This window comes from Notothenia coriiceps, unplaced genomic scaffold (genome assembly GCF_000735185.1).
Source record: "Notothenia coriiceps isolate Sejong01 unplaced genomic scaffold, NC01 NC01_scaffold00037244, whole genome shotgun sequence".
Taxonomy (NCBI): domain Eukaryota; kingdom Metazoa; phylum Chordata; class Actinopteri; order Perciformes; family Nototheniidae; genus Notothenia; species Notothenia coriiceps.
In genome coordinates, this window is record NW_011369945.1 from 11,308,720 (window position 1) to 11,327,701 (window position 18,982).

General features: G+C 37.8%; 2 protein-coding genes across 2 annotated transcripts in view; one reads left to right on the forward strand and one right to left on the reverse strand.

The window, feature by feature from the left end:
- The window catches only part of LOC104965300 (uncharacterized), a 13,822-nt gene extending 3,153 nt beyond the window's left edge, over positions 1–10,669 (forward strand). Inside the window, exons 3-6 of the mRNA XM_010794257.1 lie at positions 1,006–1,245; positions 2,151–2,217; positions 8,282–8,323; positions 9,477–10,669. Coding sequence (XP_010792559.1) covers positions 1,006–1,245; positions 2,151–2,217; positions 8,282–8,323; positions 9,477–10,332 — 1,205 coding nt within the window. The 3' untranslated portion in view covers positions 10,333–10,669. The remainder of the gene's footprint in view (positions 1–1,005; positions 1,246–2,150; positions 2,218–8,281; positions 8,324–9,476) is intronic.
- Positions 10,670–12,574: 1,905 nt separating this feature from the next.
- Positions 12,575–18,310, reverse strand: LOC104965301 (formin-like protein 2). The gene is made up of 7 exons (XM_010794258.1): positions 18,265–18,310; positions 17,189–17,352; positions 16,391–16,492; positions 16,113–16,208; positions 15,192–15,306; positions 13,814–13,893; positions 12,575–12,659 (listed from the first exon to the last, which is right to left on the reverse strand). Exons 1-7 carry the CDS (start codon positions 18,308–18,310, stop codon positions 12,654–12,656), a joined length of 609 nt encoding a protein of 202 aa, XP_010792560.1. The 3' UTR covers positions 12,575–12,653.
- Between the last annotated feature and the right edge of the window lie 672 nt (positions 18,311–18,982).

The following is an 18,982-nucleotide window of genomic DNA, read 5'->3' on the forward strand; positions in this document are numbered from 1 at the left end:
TCTCCGATTGGACCTGCAAACTTCCCCTGGACCTGAACCATAGGCAGAATATGTGGGTATTGTGAAGAAGAAGCTGAAAGAACCAGAACCAACAATCGCTAATCGCAGCTTAAAAGGCCCGATCATTGAAGCCATCCTGCGGCATCATCACAACCTTCAGCAATCTGCACAGCCTCGATTGCCCCTCTCCATCGCCCCCGCCGCATTGAGCAGTAATCCGTGCTAAAAGATTCAACAAGTACTGAGTGCATTAATTGGACATTTTCAACATGTTTGATTGTGTTTTGCTGTTATAACTTTTTTTTTACTTGGTCTGAGAACTATTCTAAATTTTTTGAGATAGGGCATTTTTTGAGTTTTCTTAGCTGTATGCATAATCAGCAATATTAAAAATAATAAAAGGCTTCGCAATATTTCAGTTGATTTGCTAATGAACCAGATGTCATGACCATTCTTCTTGTTTTTTTAATTGCTTACAGAAAATAAAGAAACTGTATCAGCAATATTCCCCAATTTTCTGAGAAAGTCTGCGCTATACGTCATCTTGTGTCTAGTTTCTCACAGATTGGCCACAAATGTAATTCATGCCCAGGTGGCGTCTTCTCTAATGTAGGCGATTGCATATAAAGTCAATGCAAAGATGTGATTGGACATCAAATGAACCTTCCCCTGGGGGTTGGCATTAAAGGCAGAGACGTTGAAACTCAAGTTGAGTGGAAAGCTCCAGAAGTTCAGTTCCCTGGACATAATAGTTAATAAGCACTGATCAACAGTACAACTGAGTATTTCAAATGAAGAAAGTACAATGAATTGTCGAGCTAGTGTGAGTTTAGATGCACAAAATTCATCATATATGAAGGAAAAAAGTGTCTGTTTTTCTCTTAATTTGCACCAAATAAGGTTTTTCTTTAAAGGACGCTTAAAGAAGAAGATATTTATTGGGAAATAAAGTCCCTGGGAGCGTTATGTTGAGGCATTAAGACTCCACTTTGTTCCCCCTGACAGCTAGAGAAGAAGCAGACTCAGGTGAAGACCCCTCCCCCCCCTCCTCAGACTCTCAGCCTCCTCCCTCTGAGGATGCTCTGCAGGCTGCAGTTCCTGCTCCTCTTCCTCCACCTCCACCTCCACCTCCAGGCTTAACTGGAACTCCTCCTCCTCCTCCTCCTCCTCCTCCAGTACCCTCACCCCCCCTGCTGCCTCCTGGAGGTGGTACGACCCAGCTGTCTCTGACTGATGGGAGCTCAGGTAAGTCCACAATGAAGGAGAGGGGTTCTTAAAAAGACTGAACATGAATACTTCAGAGCAAATGATTAAAGACTTATTTATTTAAATTTGACCTAGTTTCTGACCACGAGTGAAAACAGCTTTAGGCTTATTTCTTTCTCCCAAATAAAAGAACATTAGCCACCCTGACGAGTGTAAAGCTGTTTTCACTCGTGGTCAGAAACTAGGTCAAATTTAAATAAATANTTACACAGAGGAGAGGAAGGAGGACATATTTTCAGTCCCAGCGCTCTGACAGCAGACTGTGATCACAGCATCATGTCTAGCTGTGTGCAGCTCAGCGACACACACACTCCTCTCCTCTCTCTCCTCTCTCTCCTCTCTCATCTCTCTCTCCTCTCTCTCTCTCCTCTCTCTCTCCTCTCTCTCCTATCTCTCCTCTACACACAAGCACGAGGACTGTCACGCCGATGCACCAAAACCCAACATCCCCAGCGGCCAATCAGGAGATGGAAGAGTAGGGTAGTGGGAGAGGAGGGAGGTGGGGCAGAAAACCTCATCAGACACACATGTAAGATTTAACAAAAACTTGAAATACATTTGTCTGTTTGTAAATTTTCATTTTTGTCTTTTTTTCTTTCCCCTTCCCTTTCACTGCTTCTTGTTTCTTTTCAAATTTTTCTTGTCTTGTTTTTTTTTCTTCTCTTAAATCTTCCCTCTCTGCTTGCTTTTTTTGGGGCAGTGCTGAGATTTGTTCTTCTTCTTGTGCTACAGAAGAACCGCTGCTCCTCCTTCTGGCCAATCACCATTAGTTTCGCTGCTGTTTCCCTCCGCTGCTTCTCCTCACATCTCTTTGGTCTGTGAGCCAGCCTCTCTTTCCTCTTCTCTCTGTTGCTTTGCTTTTACATTCTCTGTCTGCTTCTCAGGTCTCAGCCGGACTAATAACGCGAGGAGCGAGCACTCGGATCATTCTGGGTTTGGACTCGATCCTAGGTCAGAACTTGAAAGTGTGAGATTTTTGTCATTTGAACGATTTATCCGTCTTAATAAGATGGAGGTCCTCAATCTAGGATGATAACACCCCAATAATTAGTTCAAATGATCAGATTTCTCCTACATAATGCAATTCTGCTTCACACTTCATAAAGATTTGGAGGTAATTGCTTCAGCTCTGGCCCCGCAGTATGAAGCAGTTTGGGGATTTGACTTCTAACATCCAGCATATCTAACAATCAAACCCATATCTGTGTCTCAATATTCATATTAATACACTTTACTACTATACAAACTAATACTGAGTAGTCTGTAGATTATACTGGAAAAGTGACCAAGTTGATAAAACAAGCCGTCGGTATGACTTCTTCTTTTTGCAGCAGAAAAATGTAACGTTTCTCCATACCAAGAATCTTCTTCCATATGGTTTAAAGACTTGAAATGAGAATTTGGTGAAAATTGAAGCGAAATGTTGATATATCCTGCATTGAAGTCCGTAGTGTGGGTCGAACCTCTTACCTACATTTCCCTTAATGCAACTTGATGGCATATTTTAGTCAAGAAACCAGAGTGCTTCTCCAGCTTTTTCTGTGAGTGGAATGGCTTTGGAAACAACCCTCCTCACACTAAAAACCTTCCATAACCTACAATCACAACCACTGTGAAGAACTGAGAAGGGCTTTTCCCTCCCCTCCATTTTTTTGAGTGTATCACCATATATACTGTATGTCTTCCAGGAGAGACTGTTTGAAAATGTTTACCGGTATCCACAAATTCAAACCATATTGCGTTAGGATTAGGTATGAACTGTTTTCATTTCCGACTACACTTCGTATGAACTACTTCAGGTTGAGCATAATCTCAAAAAAGCCCAAAATAAAACTCGGTAAAAGGGTGTAGCACGGGTAAAAGGAAGAGCCCCTTACATTTAGAAGCGGATTGGAATCACAAATTATTGATCTTCATTTTGTGGTTTGTATTGCGATTTATCGTTGGAGGAGTGAAAACGACAGAGTTTATCGATAGAAAATATGCCGACCATGCTATAAAGGAATCTACCATTTCTAACGTAAACTTAAATACATGTGCGTATTTGTTGTTGTTTCCTGTAAACAAAACAAAATTAAGATTATGGTGAGAAAGGTAGTGAAAATCTTTAGAAGCTAATCAGTCAAATCCTTTTATTTATGTGCTAACACAATAAAAACATTATACTATTACATTAGTTATCTAGTATTAAGTATGAAATTGGAACAATATCTTCAGTTTCCCTTAAACATTTATGTATTTTCAGACTGCCAGTATTAGATGTTGCATAGTGTGATTGGACCTGGGTTGAGATGAAAGGTTTTTGGGGTGAACTGTGTCTTTAATAACAGGATACATAATCCTGCACACAGGCTCTGTGCTGCGTTGACATTTTGCTATAGGGAAATATTAATCTCGCCCTGTGAGTGTGTATTTATACCACTGGCAGAAATTAAATTACAGACTGATGTTTAACCGTATAGTTAATACATTTATGGAATGTATTAGTAGTCTCAGATATAGCATTACAAGCTAGCACGGATAAAGAAAAAAACAGCAGTTGAAGTATAACCTGAACCACTGCTCAGATATATTGTATGTATATTATAAGACCATTTAGTTTTTGTTTTGGAAGACATTTCTTTATTATCATGTAAAAAAAAGAAAAGTATCATCTATGTTTTATATAATCAAGCTTTTTTTGTATTTTTATACTTGAAGAAGAGGAGTCATGAGCATGCAACACAATTTTTATCTGTACATTTTTATTTTTCTGTGTTAAAAGATTTTTATTTTTTTTCCTGCTAACCATAGAAACAAACCATGATGAAACTTTGTTGTAGAAGACCAGAGTGGGAGGTTCTCCAGGTGAAAAGTGTATAATAGTACCACCACATTTATAAAAAGCACATCTACTTCCTGGAAAACAATCGCCTCACTGATAGGACGCCCCATTTTGTAGCTGTTTTCCTCTATAATAACCAATAGTGTACGTACACTGCACAGATTAAACTATTGATGGTTTATTGATGAATGTGTGATTGTTCAAACCATTTGTGGATGTTAAAAAATGTATATAAACCCAAATGATATATTACAGAAATTGATTTTATGTGGACATTTTTTAAACGGGAAAAAAAAATCCAAAATGGCATGCATACTGTATACATTCCTGAAAATCTGCACGCTGGGTCAACAGAGGTCAAATTTTCTTGTCAATAATTCTGTGTATACTTGTGAGTGTATGATAGAGTAAACAAAAATTGTACAGTAACATAGATTTTTGTATTATGTTCCAAATGGGTCGGTAAAGCCCCTTTTACTGTCAGAATAAAGAAAAAATGATAAGTATTATAGAGAAAGAAATATGGATGAAATTGTATATCAAATACATATTGTTCCTCCAGTCTGAGAGTGATGCTTGCTGTGTGAGGTAAGTGTTGTTTGTGAATTGTGAAGAAGAATGATAATCTACTACCAAGTCAGTATAACTAAAGACCAACTAATCCGTGCAAAACACCACGCAACTTTGTGTATGGAAAGTAAAAGTTGCTGCTTTGTGTGAGAAAAATCAACCAAACAAAAAAAGGTTGCTGCTTTTGTACGTTCCTGTTGTGTTTTGTGACAATAAAGGTGACCCTCTTATACATGACGCTTGTGAGTGACTCTTCTGTGAATGGACACAAAGCGAGTCATTGAGCTCTAGCAGCAACAAACAAGTATCATTATTTATCAATCCATGTGTAGTCTTTGTTAAGTTTTTCTTTGTCTAAAATAGACAAAAATTATACAAGGTGCATCACTAAGAGCTACATTTGAAGTCTAAATATTTAGTTAGTTCTCACTACCATTCTCAAACCTAAAAAAAGATATATTTGCCATCATTAAAGACAAAGAAAAGTAATGAACTCTCAACATGTATCACCTGCAACCATTTTTCTTTTGTGGCTTTTTTCTTGAAAATCCCTTAAAGGAGACCTATCATGCTATATTTGAATAATATATTGTAGGGCCATAACTATATAAGGTATATTTATACGTTTTTTCTTCAAAATACCAAACAGATCATGCATTTTAGCCATGCCTCATTTTGCTCTATTTTGCTCTCCTCCACCCTGTCTTTGCATGCGCTGCAGCTGACCACGCCCCGCTGCAAAGGAGGGGGCCGAGTTACAAGCGTCATGTTACCATGCTTTTACCATGCCACGGCAACCTTTCATTCCCCTGATAGGTGTAGAGTTGGCCATATAGGCGGCGCTCCTCGTCACTGACGTCAGACTATTTTCAAATCTGTATCAGTCTGTATCAGATCCGTTCCAGCCCCGTTTTTAGAGATTTGGGTATGGAGGAAAATAGAGACGGTTGTGTTTTCTGACACTGGGTGAGTTCCCTGACACACCGGGGACACATATTCATGTATAAAAGACGTACAAAAGTGCATTTTGCATGATAGGTCCCCTTTAAAGGAGGAATTGATTATCAAAATAGTTATTTTAGATTGTAAATATAGATGTGCTGTATAAAAGTGTTTAAAAAATGTACCTTTGGTTGACAAAATGACTTACGATAGCAATAGGCCAACTGCTAATTCGCTCAATAATTACCTGCTAACTGCAGCATTTAAAACTTAGACATTTCATTGGAAATACCCTGATCACTAGACCATTTTAGGGCTGAAATAAATGCATACACATTTTTTAATTCTGCTTTTGTGAACTTTGCCTTGCTATTTAACGTGGCTAACCGATTGCTACCGTCTTAGCAGTGCTGAACTGGAGAGTCCAAAATGGAATTAAAGCCAACGTAGCTTGGTAGCAGTTTTGCACCATCAACTTCTAAAACTGCTCTTGTCAAACTTTCAAATCCTTCAAAAATGAATGGTTTGCAGACAGTTATGAGCCAAAAGCCAACGGTTGGAATACATATTTAAAATAAACTGACTTTTCTTTTACAATACCTAGCTAACAAACATCATAACTGACAGTTAGCCAGCTTTTTAGCATGCTAAGGTGAGTGATCAGCACAGAGAAGATAGAAGCTTTAAAATAAAGTGTTTTATTTTACCGTAGGTGACTTTCTTAGCATAATTAGACTTCAAATGTATTCATCCTCAAGATGGTATTTTTCAAGTCACACAAATATATATTTAGTTCTCTTAAAACTCTTATGCGTGCCACTTAAGAAAAGACGTGTTTAAACAAGTGTCTATTAATGAGGGTTAGCTTTGGTTAGCTTAGCATTAAGACTTCAAGCAGAGGGTGAAACAGCTAGCCTGGCTCTATAACCAAAGTTAATAAAATCCACCTAACTGGAATGCTGTTGAGTGAATGTTTTGTTTGATATGTCCAAAAGTAGCTCAACTATAAGCCTCCTTTTACCCCAAGGTGTATAACCAGGGTGTAGTGCATGTCTGTGTGACAATTCTATCTGGGCTAACGGATATGAAAAGCTTTTTCTACAGGAATTTGGCGGGAGAGTTCTCTCCTGACAGACTAATGGCGCATTTCCACTGCAGCGCGTAGCACGGTTTAAGCGTGCCGTGCCAAACCCGGCCCGTTTTTTGTTGCGTTTCCACTAGGAGTAGTTCTGGCTAACGGGTACCTTTTCACAGTTTTTCTGGCCCTCCAAAATCGTGGTTCTTTCCGGGCCAACAACTGGGCTGAATATGCTAAACTAATGACATGAGTGGCTACAACTACAACACAATGAACATATTTTACCGTGATTTAATTGTAATACACTTTTCAAAAGCCGAAGTAACAACATACTGATACCGGTTAGCAAAAACCTAAATTAATGAATTAATGCTTTGACAAGTCTGCAGACAGACGGCAGGCGAAAAACCTTTTAAAATGCGTGTTTTCTGAATGGAGATCGCCTAAGGTAACGCTGTATATGCTTCGACCGTCCACACTCACAACAACGGCCTACAGACATAAATAAAGCAGCGACTGTATTCGCCATGACACAGACAGTCTGTGGTTTGTTCTTGTTTAACTTTTGTCTAGTTTCCGAACAAATATGAGGAGCTGTGAGCTCTGAGGGCTAACAGCTAACGGCTGATGTTTGGTTTTGTGGTTCGCATTGAAGATGACGTCACGGCTCCACCTACACTGCAGTACTATAGACTGCCCCAGCTACTAAACTGTAATGGAAACGCAGCATAAAGTGAGCCTGGCCTACCAAGGCCTAACTATACCGTACTAAGCCATGCGAGGCCCAGCAGTGGAAATGCGCCATAAGTGGCTCTGATAGAAGTAGTCTAAGTATTCCCAAGGCACACCTTTATACAATTATTATACAATTATTATAGTTATTTAAAAAAATAAGAGATAAATGAAAAACAGGAATGAAATAATGAAATTGCATTCTATACAGGACAGTAAACAAAAATACAGTTTAAAAGGGGATTGATTTGTAAAATATGCATTAAAAAAAGAAAATATGACCATATAATAATGTTTTGATTATTTAAATGTATACAGTTCTGTTTCATATGGGTGTTGAGAGATGTATCCATAGATCTCGTCTCTTAATTTTGCTCTGAAATTCACCAGATTGATGCATTTAATTGCTAAATAAATACAAAAAAATCTTCCCGGGTTTAGTGTTTAAACTCTTCTTTTTTTTTTAAACAGCTTATGTCTAAGATAAGATATATAACACATTTTTACTTGAAGGGCTTGTGCAACATTACAGGCCTACAAAATGAGGAAAGCATTCAAAACCAAAATATACACAATGCCAACAATAAAGGGTTGCAGAGAGAAATATGTTTGCAATGTAAAATATGAGGAACAGGCAAGTGAAAGTTTCCTCATTGTGTCTCCGGAATGTAATGAGAAAGTTATAATAAAGCTATTTGCGGTTTGATAGAAACTGGGCAGTTTTCCAGTTGTTTGAGGCACTCGAGGCACTAGGAAGTAAAAGAGACTCCGCTCCGCCCTGCTGATCTTATTCACTTCCTGCTTCCACTTTGTCCTCCAAACTAAAACAGACTAGCTGAGTATGTAACATTGTCTGTGTCTGGAAACAGCAGTTGGCATTTAATGCAAACAAATAGAACTGGAAACAGACTGTAAGTACGATTTAATATGTTCTGAATCTGCTCTATCTCACTGAGATCATGTTTAATACTTTTTGAAGAGATTTATGTATGCATTTTGTCCTCTGTTTTATTTTCCACACCAGAATGCATTGTAGCAACTTGTTGGGATTGTAATGTAGCCTTCGTTATGTGAAACATGTTCAGACAGAAGGCAGCAACAGAAAAGAAATGTGCAGATTATGCAGTTTAGAAACTTTCCAAACTGGAAAATCTACAGAACATGCGACAACGGTAGCACCTATTTTACACACCTGTTGTATGGGGTCTCAAGTGTACCATTTTGCTTTAGGCATTGCATTCAAAAACAGTAAATATCAAATTCTTTATATACTAATTTAGAAATGGCCCATTTTAATACTTACTCTCTTCTGAAATATATTAATTATTGTATTTTTAAATGAAAGCGCACAATACATCTTTTTTTTAAATAATCTTTGGCATAATCAGCTTATATATTTATAATTATGGTTACCACATTCAACATTTTACAGGTGTTCTGTGTAAAGACTTTTATATAATGTTTAAATGGTTGACACATATTTTAATTTAAAATTAACATTTCTGTTAAACCTGAGATGGAAGAACAGACCAATGTATTATGTACATTTACCCAAAGTAAAAAAAGATATAAGTTTGCATCTTCTTGGTTTTTCCTTATTTATTTGCATTCTTGAATTCAATTGAATGAGTAAAGTATTGTTGTTGGCCAACTAAACTTGAAGGACACAAGTAATTGTTTATTAATACAAATTGAATAAATACACCTAATATTCAAAGGTTTTATAAACTTTTAGTTTAAACAATGAATTCTCATTATTTAACTTTCAGGAGTTGAAATTCTGACGAATATTTTACAAAAGGAATACCAGCAAAATGCAACTTTGTTTTTTCATTCACAGACACACAAGCAGACGCAGACCCCTTTCAATCACAACAAATAACCGTTATTTTTATTATCCTTAACAACCTCCGACAACCTCTACACAGAACTTTTATCAAGTAAAATACCTAGGCTACCCCAGCACATTGATTTTTGTGAAAGAAAAAACACAGAAATGTCTGCTTCAACTGATCCAAAAGGCGAACTCGCATCACGTTTGACGTCTTTCATTCATCTCTACAGTCAACACAGAGATGGCCTTCAGAAAGCCTCAGAGGGCTTAACACTGACAGCTGCTCAGGACCAGCACGAGGACTCTTCTGTGGTGGAAGTCCTCTGTGTGGTAACTGGAGGATTCCTTGGAGCAGGCTTTGGTGGTGTTACTGGTGGAGTTGGGGGAGCGTTTGGGGCAGTTGCTGCTTCAACTTGGGCCAGGATTTTCAACCACATTAACGCAGCGGAAGCAACTGTGGGCTTTGTCGGCAGTGTGTTAGGTGGAGTCTTTGGGGGAGCGTTCAGCGGCGCTATAGGCGGTGCAGTCTGTGCTGGAGGTAAAGCGAGTGGCAGTCCATTTAAAGGGAAAGTCACAAAGGTAGTGTGGCTCACCATCGGCCTTGCAACTGGTGGTGCGATCGGTGGTATTTTTGGTGGGAGAGTGGGTGCAGAAGGTGGGGCAGTTGGTAGTGCTTTTGGAGTGTTGTGTGCTACGGGCTTGGCAGGGAGTGCAGTTGGAGTCGTCAAATATTTTTGTTCTGCTTCAGAAGAGAAATCAACAAAAGCAGCACAGATGTTGCGGAAAACTGCACATTTCTGTGAGACTTTCAAACCGCTGGTGACCGAGCTGAATACCATAAAAAACATCAGCGAAGGAATGGCCTCCAGTGCCAGAGCGCAGGGTGTAGCCGAACAATCTGCCAAGACTCTGACTTCTGTGAACCTGATGCTGAAAGCCACGAATGACTCTCTGCCCGTCACAGATCTGCCACAGTTTGTTTCCAGTGCTGAAGAATGGGCACAACATGGCAAGAGAATCACAGAGGAACTGGAGCAGATGAATGAGGAAGGGGAAAAAATGTTGGCTTCATTGAGGACATTCTGATGCTGTAAAACAAGAACCTGACAAACCTGTACACTGCTGTTTTACAAAACCTTCCTAATAACAATATAAGGAAAATAAAAGTTGTAAATATGTTTCCACCCACCACGGTAAATTCTATTCACACACCACTCACTGATTGTCTTTAATATTTTGCTATTTTCTTCACATGACGTTTAAACAACTTTATGGAAATCTTCTCCATTTTGTTCCTTTGTACTAATTAAGGGATTTTACATTAATCGGCCTACAGATGTTATTAAAAAAAAGTATATTACACGTGTTGCAGATAATGTTTGATTACAGAGATTCAAATGATGATGTTTAACTATAATAAAAGTTACTGTTCAAGTTTTCATTAAATTACTTTGTCTAATGTGTCTACAGGAGCCCATAGTGGCCGAAAAAAGGCTGACCTCGCGCCAGAAAGAAAGTGATAGAATATTATGCCAAAACCAGTCATATTCTAGTATGTTGAAAATATCAGAAAAAAAGTAATTGTATGTTGGAAAAAAGTCATCCTATAATAAGAGAAACATATCAGACAGTCTAAAACTCGGAAAAAGCCATATTATATAATACATCTTTACTATAAATCATATAATTTCAGTAAATTGTAAAAAACAACAGCTACAAATATCTCAAATAAATGATGTCGTAAAAAAGTCACAAGATAGTAACGGTACGTCCACACGGCAGCATGCGTTGAAGCTTGCCGGTTGGCGGGTCTGAAGCGCGACCAACAACCAATCACATGAATCTCCCGCCCCGGACACACAAGCACGCGTTTTGATTGGCTAGAGCTTGTACTGGCATATGATTTGATTGGCTGAGGCTTCCGTCGAAGCTTGAAAAGTTGAACTTTTCTCAACTTTCGAAGCGAGCAACGGAGGCAAAGCGACGGAACCACAATGCAGTTCGGCAAAGCCTGACTTCACCCCATTCAAAGTGAATGGGAAGTTGCGTTGAAGCTTCAACACACGCCGCCGTGTGGACGGGCCGTGAGCTATATTAATGTCATAGTATAGCATGTCATAACAAGGTTCAGTTCAATATGTTATAATAATGTTATTTTATAGTAAAGTAATTCAATAAAATCATAACAATTCATAGTACAGCATGTCAAATGATCATAAAGATTTCACAGTTAATAAATTCATAAAAATATAATAGTATGGTATGTAATCGAAGTTTCTTATGCTAAACTAAGATGGAAAACGATACACGTGAGCATTCAGCTAAAAGCACAGCTGTACACATAAAAGCCTCACAGAGCGGCTAGCATGGATGAAGATATTACATCTTGTTCAATTTGATATATTTCCATAAAGGCCTAGAAATTATACGTCGTACACTGCACTAAGAAGAGAAAGACACTAAAGCAGTCACAGTAAAAAATGCTTTATTTGTTGAAATGCAGAAGCAAAGTAGAAGTTCATCATTCTTACACTTCAGTATTAAAAATAATTTAAATATATTACAAATCTTCAGCCTAAATCTTTCAGACCTCCTGCAGGACAGAGAGATGGATAGCAGTAATTAAGAATCTATTTAAAATTAAACCAATTAAAAAATCATGTCTGGAGCATTTTTAGGAAACCTATCAAAATGATTTATGAGTGGTCCGTCCGTCAAAGTTGATTTTAAATGCTTTTTGAAGATTTACTTCAAGCTGAGCAGGGTAATGAAGCACTCTCGTTACAAATCAGCTCCTTCTAACACGTAATCGTCCTAACAAGCTCGTATGACATCCAGTGTCATTAGCGTCAAGTGCAGCTAATATTCACCAACTTCAACATTAGATTATTCAAATCACAGATTCTACAGTCATCACTTTATTCAGAAAGATGCCTCTGTGTGTGTGTGTGTGTGTGTGTGTGTGTGTGTGTGTGTGTGTGTGTGTGTGTGTGTGTGTGTGTGTGTGTGTGTGTGTGTGTGTGTGTGTAGTGTACGTCGTGTGTCGTGTGTGTGTGTGTGTGTGTGTGTGTGTGTGTGTGTGTGTGTGTGTGTGTGTGTGTGTGTGTGTGTGTGTGTGTGTGTGTGTGTGTGTGTGTGTGTGTGTGTGTGTGTGTGTGTGTGTGTGTGTGAGGGAACAGCTTCACATGCATTATCAGTCACCTCTGCATTCCTCAACATGCATGAGGGAGAAAGATGGTCGCCCCGGTGAGTTAAACATCTGATCTTTTTTGTGCTTTTCTACTTGAAGCTGTCAGTGTGTGCAGTGTTTTTTCAGAGCGAGATGTCTGAGGACACGTGGAGCTGTTGTCCTGGTTTCCACTTGGCGCTGCGTCGGCCGGCGTCTGCCCGTCTGTACGGCTGGTTCCTTAAATCTGAGGGGGGGACCAAACAGAACTCAGTGTAAGGTAAAAGGAGTGGAGTAAAGAGCACAATATTTACCTCTGAGATGTAGAGTTACAACAGTGCATTAAATGTTCACAAGTAGAACATTTGAATGTAAGCGCAGTAAATGACATGAATAACATCTGGAAGAAGTACTCTTATCTTGTACTTAAGTAAACATGGAAATACCAGTTACATGTAAAGGTCCTTCATTGCAATTGTTTCTCCAGTTAAAGTACAGAAGTACTAGCATCAAATATACATAAAGTAGCGACAGTGAAAGTAGTCATTGTGCAGATTGGTCCATTTCAGAATAATATATATGATATGTTTTATAATGATTGATCATGAAAGTGCAAAGCTGGTAAAGCTGCAGCTAGTTTGAATGACTTTGTATACTGCAGGGTAACTTGTGAATTTACTCAAGGTGGAACTAAAGTCTGATTTAAGAGGTGATTATATTTCACATCATTAATCCACATCTGCAAATACATGTAGTGGAGTACACGATTTAACTCTGAATTGTAGTGGGGTAGAAGTATGAAGCAGTAAAAAATCTAAATAGTAGTGGCCATGTCTTGTTTTATGATACATTTCCTGAGATGGTTTTTTGTCCTTCAAAGAAATGTGTAAAGTAAATCCACATCAGAGGTACTAAAATACATTATATTTATGAATAACCATGTTTCAGTCTCAGCCTTGAATATTGACATTAACAGAGCCAGTGAGCCTTTTCAATAACCCCTAAAAGTGTTTTACAGATATTGTAGGTCAAAATATCTTTAAGAATTAAGTTGTAACATTATGATTTAGCTGTCACATTACAAGATCATGATTTTACAAGAAAGGTCCAATTCTATGATATAAAGTTACATTTTTGCTAGAGAACCATTGCAATATTCTTAAGTAGGGATGGGTTAACCCCAAACCCAATATGGATTCTTGGATTTTAAAGAATAAAGTTGAAGAAAAATCACAATAATGAAGTTGTCATCGTAGTGCATTTATGATATTTCCCCGTAAAACATACAGATATACATTAACAGTCTGTGAAAGGTGCAGTGTGAGATAACCAGCTGCTCATTCAGCGTCACAGTAAACAGAGTGGAAGAGAGACAGAGCAGCGAGGGATTTAAGAAGTCACCTCGTCGCTGAACACCGAGTCGCAGAAGAGACGGGACGAGCGTTTGGCAGAGCGCGCCGTGAAGGGCACGGACTTTAGAGCTGAAGACCAGAGAACCCACAGGGAGGGAGAGAAGAGGAGAGGCAAGGACACATACAAGTGAGGTAAGCATAAAGGAAGGAGTGAAGGATTTAGAAAAAAGGGTACTTTTTCCTACAGAGAAGACGGGACATGTTTAGTTATGCAGTAGTGAAGCCAACCAAGGTATTACTTTTCACTAAGCTATAAGATCCCCTTTGAAGAAAGTTTAACATACTGGAAAACATTTCTCTTTTCCAAGAAGATTGATATCATGTCCATTTCATTCAGTGCTGAAAGTCAGTATGTGGTTAGCCTATTTTAGCATAAACACTGGAAGCAGAGGAACACAGTTGGTGGGCTCTGTGAAGGAGTGAAACGATGCAACCAGGAATTGACTGCTTTGCCCTGGTCCCCAAGAAAAGAGTCACTCAGATGTTGGATTATTGCAACCAAACAAGAACTTTAGCAAACAAATGTTTATTATAGTTACACATTTAGTTAAGCATGACAATTTTACCCTAATGAACACATTTATGATTTTGACAGCGTAAATGCAATCGCCAGAAGTAAAAAGCCAACATTAGGCCATAATTAAGCTACACCATGGTGGCATGTCCGCACGACACCACCACTACGATTTCAGCTTTTAATTTGTATTATTGCACTGACCCCTTCTATTAAAGAATAACCCCTTGGAATGTGTTAGTTTGAGTTAGAATAGTTGATAACTCAGGTTGTAAAGGTCAACTAGGTAGTAAATCGTTCGGAGTGATGATGTTCAGTAGCCTCATTTAGCCACAGTTTTGTTATAAAGACATGTAGCATAAAAGCCAAAGGACAAGCGCTCTATTTATTTTAGCTACTATTTCAAGTAGATTGGTTTAGTTTTATTTCTTTCAGTATCTACAACTCCAAAGCTAAATAATTACATGTTTAATCTTTAAACAAACAAAAATGTAAAAAACTTTTTGAGTTGAATGGAGATCCATTTTGTCTTTACATTTCTGTTAGTGTTTAGTTTAAACAACATAGTGTTAATCAATGAGCTTTAGAGGAATTTTATTTCTTCAATCTAATTAAGGCTGACTGTTTTACCTGCCTCCCGTGCTAATGCTAAGCTAGGCTAACCACGTCCTGGAGCTAAAGTGTATTTCCCAAAATGTTTGTTTGATTCATTTCAGTCAGAGAACCAGAGGGATAGTGATTGAAATCCTCTAGTGTGCAGTGTATTTTTGTGTTACAGCCGGTGTGTGTGTGTGTGTGTGTGTGTGTGTGTGTGTGTGTGTGTGTGTGTGTGTGTGTGTGTGTGTGTGTGTACCTGTGATGATGTCCTCTATGGCCCCGTCCTTCCCCTCCCTCACCAGAGGAGACACCTGCCTCTTCTTCAGCTCTGCTATCAGGTCCATCTGCGGCAGTTTGGACGCCATTGATACCTGAAACATCAAACATGTCCATGTCTGAATCTTTTTCTTTTCTCAAAAGCTGCTGATGAAAACCTAAAGGATAACTATGGTCTTTTACAGCTTAGATGTTATGATCTCCGAAATTACATATTGTACTCATAATACGTACAGCATACAGTCAATGCATACCTTGGGCCGGTTTCTACCTACTCAGCTGCACATGTACAGAACAGTACAAACATAATTCTGTTTTAGGGATGGCTGTTTTTTACTGAGCTTTAAATTCCATATTTTCACTCAAACTCTAATAACATGCAGAAGAAAATGAAGTGTATCTCCTTTAATTCTAATGGCATTCAATTGTTTTATTTTGTCCCGTTCCACTTTCAGCTATTTGTAGTGGATTCATTCGATTCATTGTAAATGTGTTATTTATTTGCAAGGTTTTAATATTTGACTTATTTGGATTTGTAGTATTTTAACTTTTTATCTAAATTTTTACGTAATTATTTTCTTTCTTTTTTGCAGGAAAAACGGATGTAAAGATCCTATTTACAATATGAATGAGTCAATTAAAGGTTGAATGAAGGAGTTTAAAGTTTCTAGGTTGTAACATTTTTATACCAACCTGTTTGCTTTAAACATCTATTTCTGGTTTTATTTTTTAATATTATATAAATGTCCAATCTTCTCAAGTAACTGGGCATGTACCATATTATTATAAGTGAGTGCAATAAAGAGATATTATCCTTTGTACAGTACTTCTTTATGATAATTGGGATGGTTTATGAATATGTAGATGCTTACACTGTATTTTGAGCAGAAACTAAATGTACCTTATTCCCCATGACTTCAGGTTTGGGTGGAGTTGTTGGAGCGTCACAGTTCAGCACATGGTGCTTCTTCCTCTGCTCGTTCTCCTGCTCCGCTTGCTGCCGGGGGGAAATCATTGAAATGTTTTATACTTATCTACGAGTAAAGGTCAAATAGAAAGCGTGACAGTAGCTCACTGATAGAGCTGAGAGTTTACAGTAATAGCTGTTTATCAGTGCAGCAGCTATCTGCTCTGTCTGCTCATTCATGCTAGGAGTCAATATGATGAGCGTTATCTGACCTTGTATGCTTTGATGAACCTGACAAACACAGGGAAGAACATGGAGGGTGGCGTGGTTTTAGAGTTCTCTCCAAAGTACTCCACGGCAGAGTCATACACATCCTGAAAGATAGAGGAAACAAATCTTCTTCAATTCAACTCAAATAAAAAGGGTGTGAATCCTAGGCATTTATTGCAAATTGTATGGAGGCACTTAGAGGCAAAAATAGACAAAATGATTTATTTTCTAGTTCTGAAAACATTGTTTTTTCTCCAGAAAAGAATACATTAAAAAAAAGGGTTTTGCCAGAATTTTCATTTTTTAAATTCCAGGATTCAATTCACTCATTTATATTTTGTTCGGTGTCAATGTTTCAGGAAATAACATTAATGGCAGTCATTTTACATCATTTTCTAACATAAAATATACGTATCTGTGTTTCACCTGGAAGAAAACATGGATTCTTGTGATCCTAAAATCACATTTTATTCTATTATTATTATTATTATTATTATTATTATTATTATTATTATTATTATTATTATTATTATCATCATCATCATCACAAAAACAAAAGATTGACCCACGAAAATGACTTAATTGCACCTGTTTTCACAGACGTAAATATATATATATTCTTAAGTCTTATTAAACTCAGGAGATCAGTCGTAGGAAAATTGATCAACAGAATTATTTTTTGCACCGTGGCCTCTCAGGTCTTCTGTACATTATCATCTAGGACTCAAATGGTGTCCTGCTGTGTGAACTCAGTGCAATAACCTGTGATTTATGTTTATTTTGGGGTAAATAAAACCGACCTGGGCAGTTTTTCCATCACCGATAAGGGATTGGAGCAGCTCAGTGTTGCTGCTGAGGAACGCCTGCAGCACAGGGTTGTATTTCTCCACAGAGAACTCCCTCCTGGCGGCCTCCGTGCCTCGCTCCAGAGCGCGCACATCCTGCAGGATGCTGTCAAGAGAAACTACCAGAGAAAGGAGAGGGGCTTTAGTGTCATTTCAAAGTTCAATTTAACACCCTTATCAGTGCTGATAGTAAAGTTATTCCATGATATAGTATTAATGGTAATGTAGGGGTCACATTGTGCCAGGGTGAAGGGAAAGATAACCTGCACAAAGGGGAAACTATGAATAAAACCATCTTCTCACTGCCATAACTCCTCATTAACTTCTGATGTATGACACACACTTATATCTGCACTGGTTGGATTTACTGTCTCAGTGTAATTGGATTTAAAGGCATAGACCCATTCAGTTTGAATATAAGCTTTATTTTAATTGCTACAAATTATCCTTAGAAGTCTAATATATGTTAGATGGTCTTGAAAAAGCCTGGCAGATGATCAAATTAAACAACTTGACACATTTAGAAATATTATATATGATGATTTATACTATTACCTTTATTTTACTGTGATAAAAAATGTAGTTTTTTTATTATAAAACGAACAGCTATAATTCCTTTTTCCCAACACCATTTTTAGGCTCTTAATACAATAATTTACAATTTCAAGATTTACAGTCATAAGGACTCTATATGAAAGAAAATAAGTCCTTGTCTTGTTTCCAGTTATAATGAAAGGTATTCTGTTGATATGGCCAAAAAAGGAATTATATAAAGATAACAATAATGATTTCTAAGCTTTATTCTAAGATTACATCGATTTATAAAAATAAGATGTTATTAGTTTGACACTTCTCTTGATCACACTACTGCTATTGTTATTTAGTGAACAGATACTTGCCTCATTCATTTGTAATTCTTTGAAGCGCTACAAAAAATAATTTAGCATTTGTTTAATTTTGTTTTGATTTGATTTATTTTACTCAAATCTGTCACATACATTATTGTGAAAAATTGTGAAACTAAAAAGTACCTGTCAACATAACACTCCTACAACGATCTGCCCCTGAACACACCATTCCTACCACAATATATTGTTGCTCTGCCCCTGATGCAGTGCTTGAATTGGAATAAAAAAGGTGCCAGTACTCTAAATCAGCAACTGTTTCAAGTCAATTTATTTAAACAGCCCAAAAACAAGTATTTGGCTCAAACTCATTATAGTATATCCTATAATGCTGGTGTGTTTATCTCTTTACTTTATATTTTAGAAAGGCTCACTGTACTTAAACAAAATGACTCAGGGTGCATCTGAGATTAGAGGGGGTGCAGTGGTAAAGTGCTATTTTTATAAGTGGGGAGTGGACCAGTCACCCTCTAGGGGGGTCCGGGGGCATGCTCCCCCGGGAAGATTATTTTTTAAATATTGAAGTTACAGTAGATGCATCAATCTGGTGCATTTTGAGGGGGAAATAAAGAGACCATATTTGTTGTCATGCGTCAATCAGGGCCGGACTGGGACAATAAGTCAGGCCGGGAACTATACACCCAGCCAGGCCACTACCTGTTTTTTGTGCCATTTTGCTGGATTTATTTTTCAATATTTACAGCGTTGCTGCCCATAGTGATAGCCCTCTAGTTTAAATCTACTACCCAAAAATAAACATATGGAGATGGCTTACTATTTTAAAAAAAAAGGCAAATCTATTTAGGAACCTGTCAATGTGAACATATTTTAAGTGGGGGTGGAC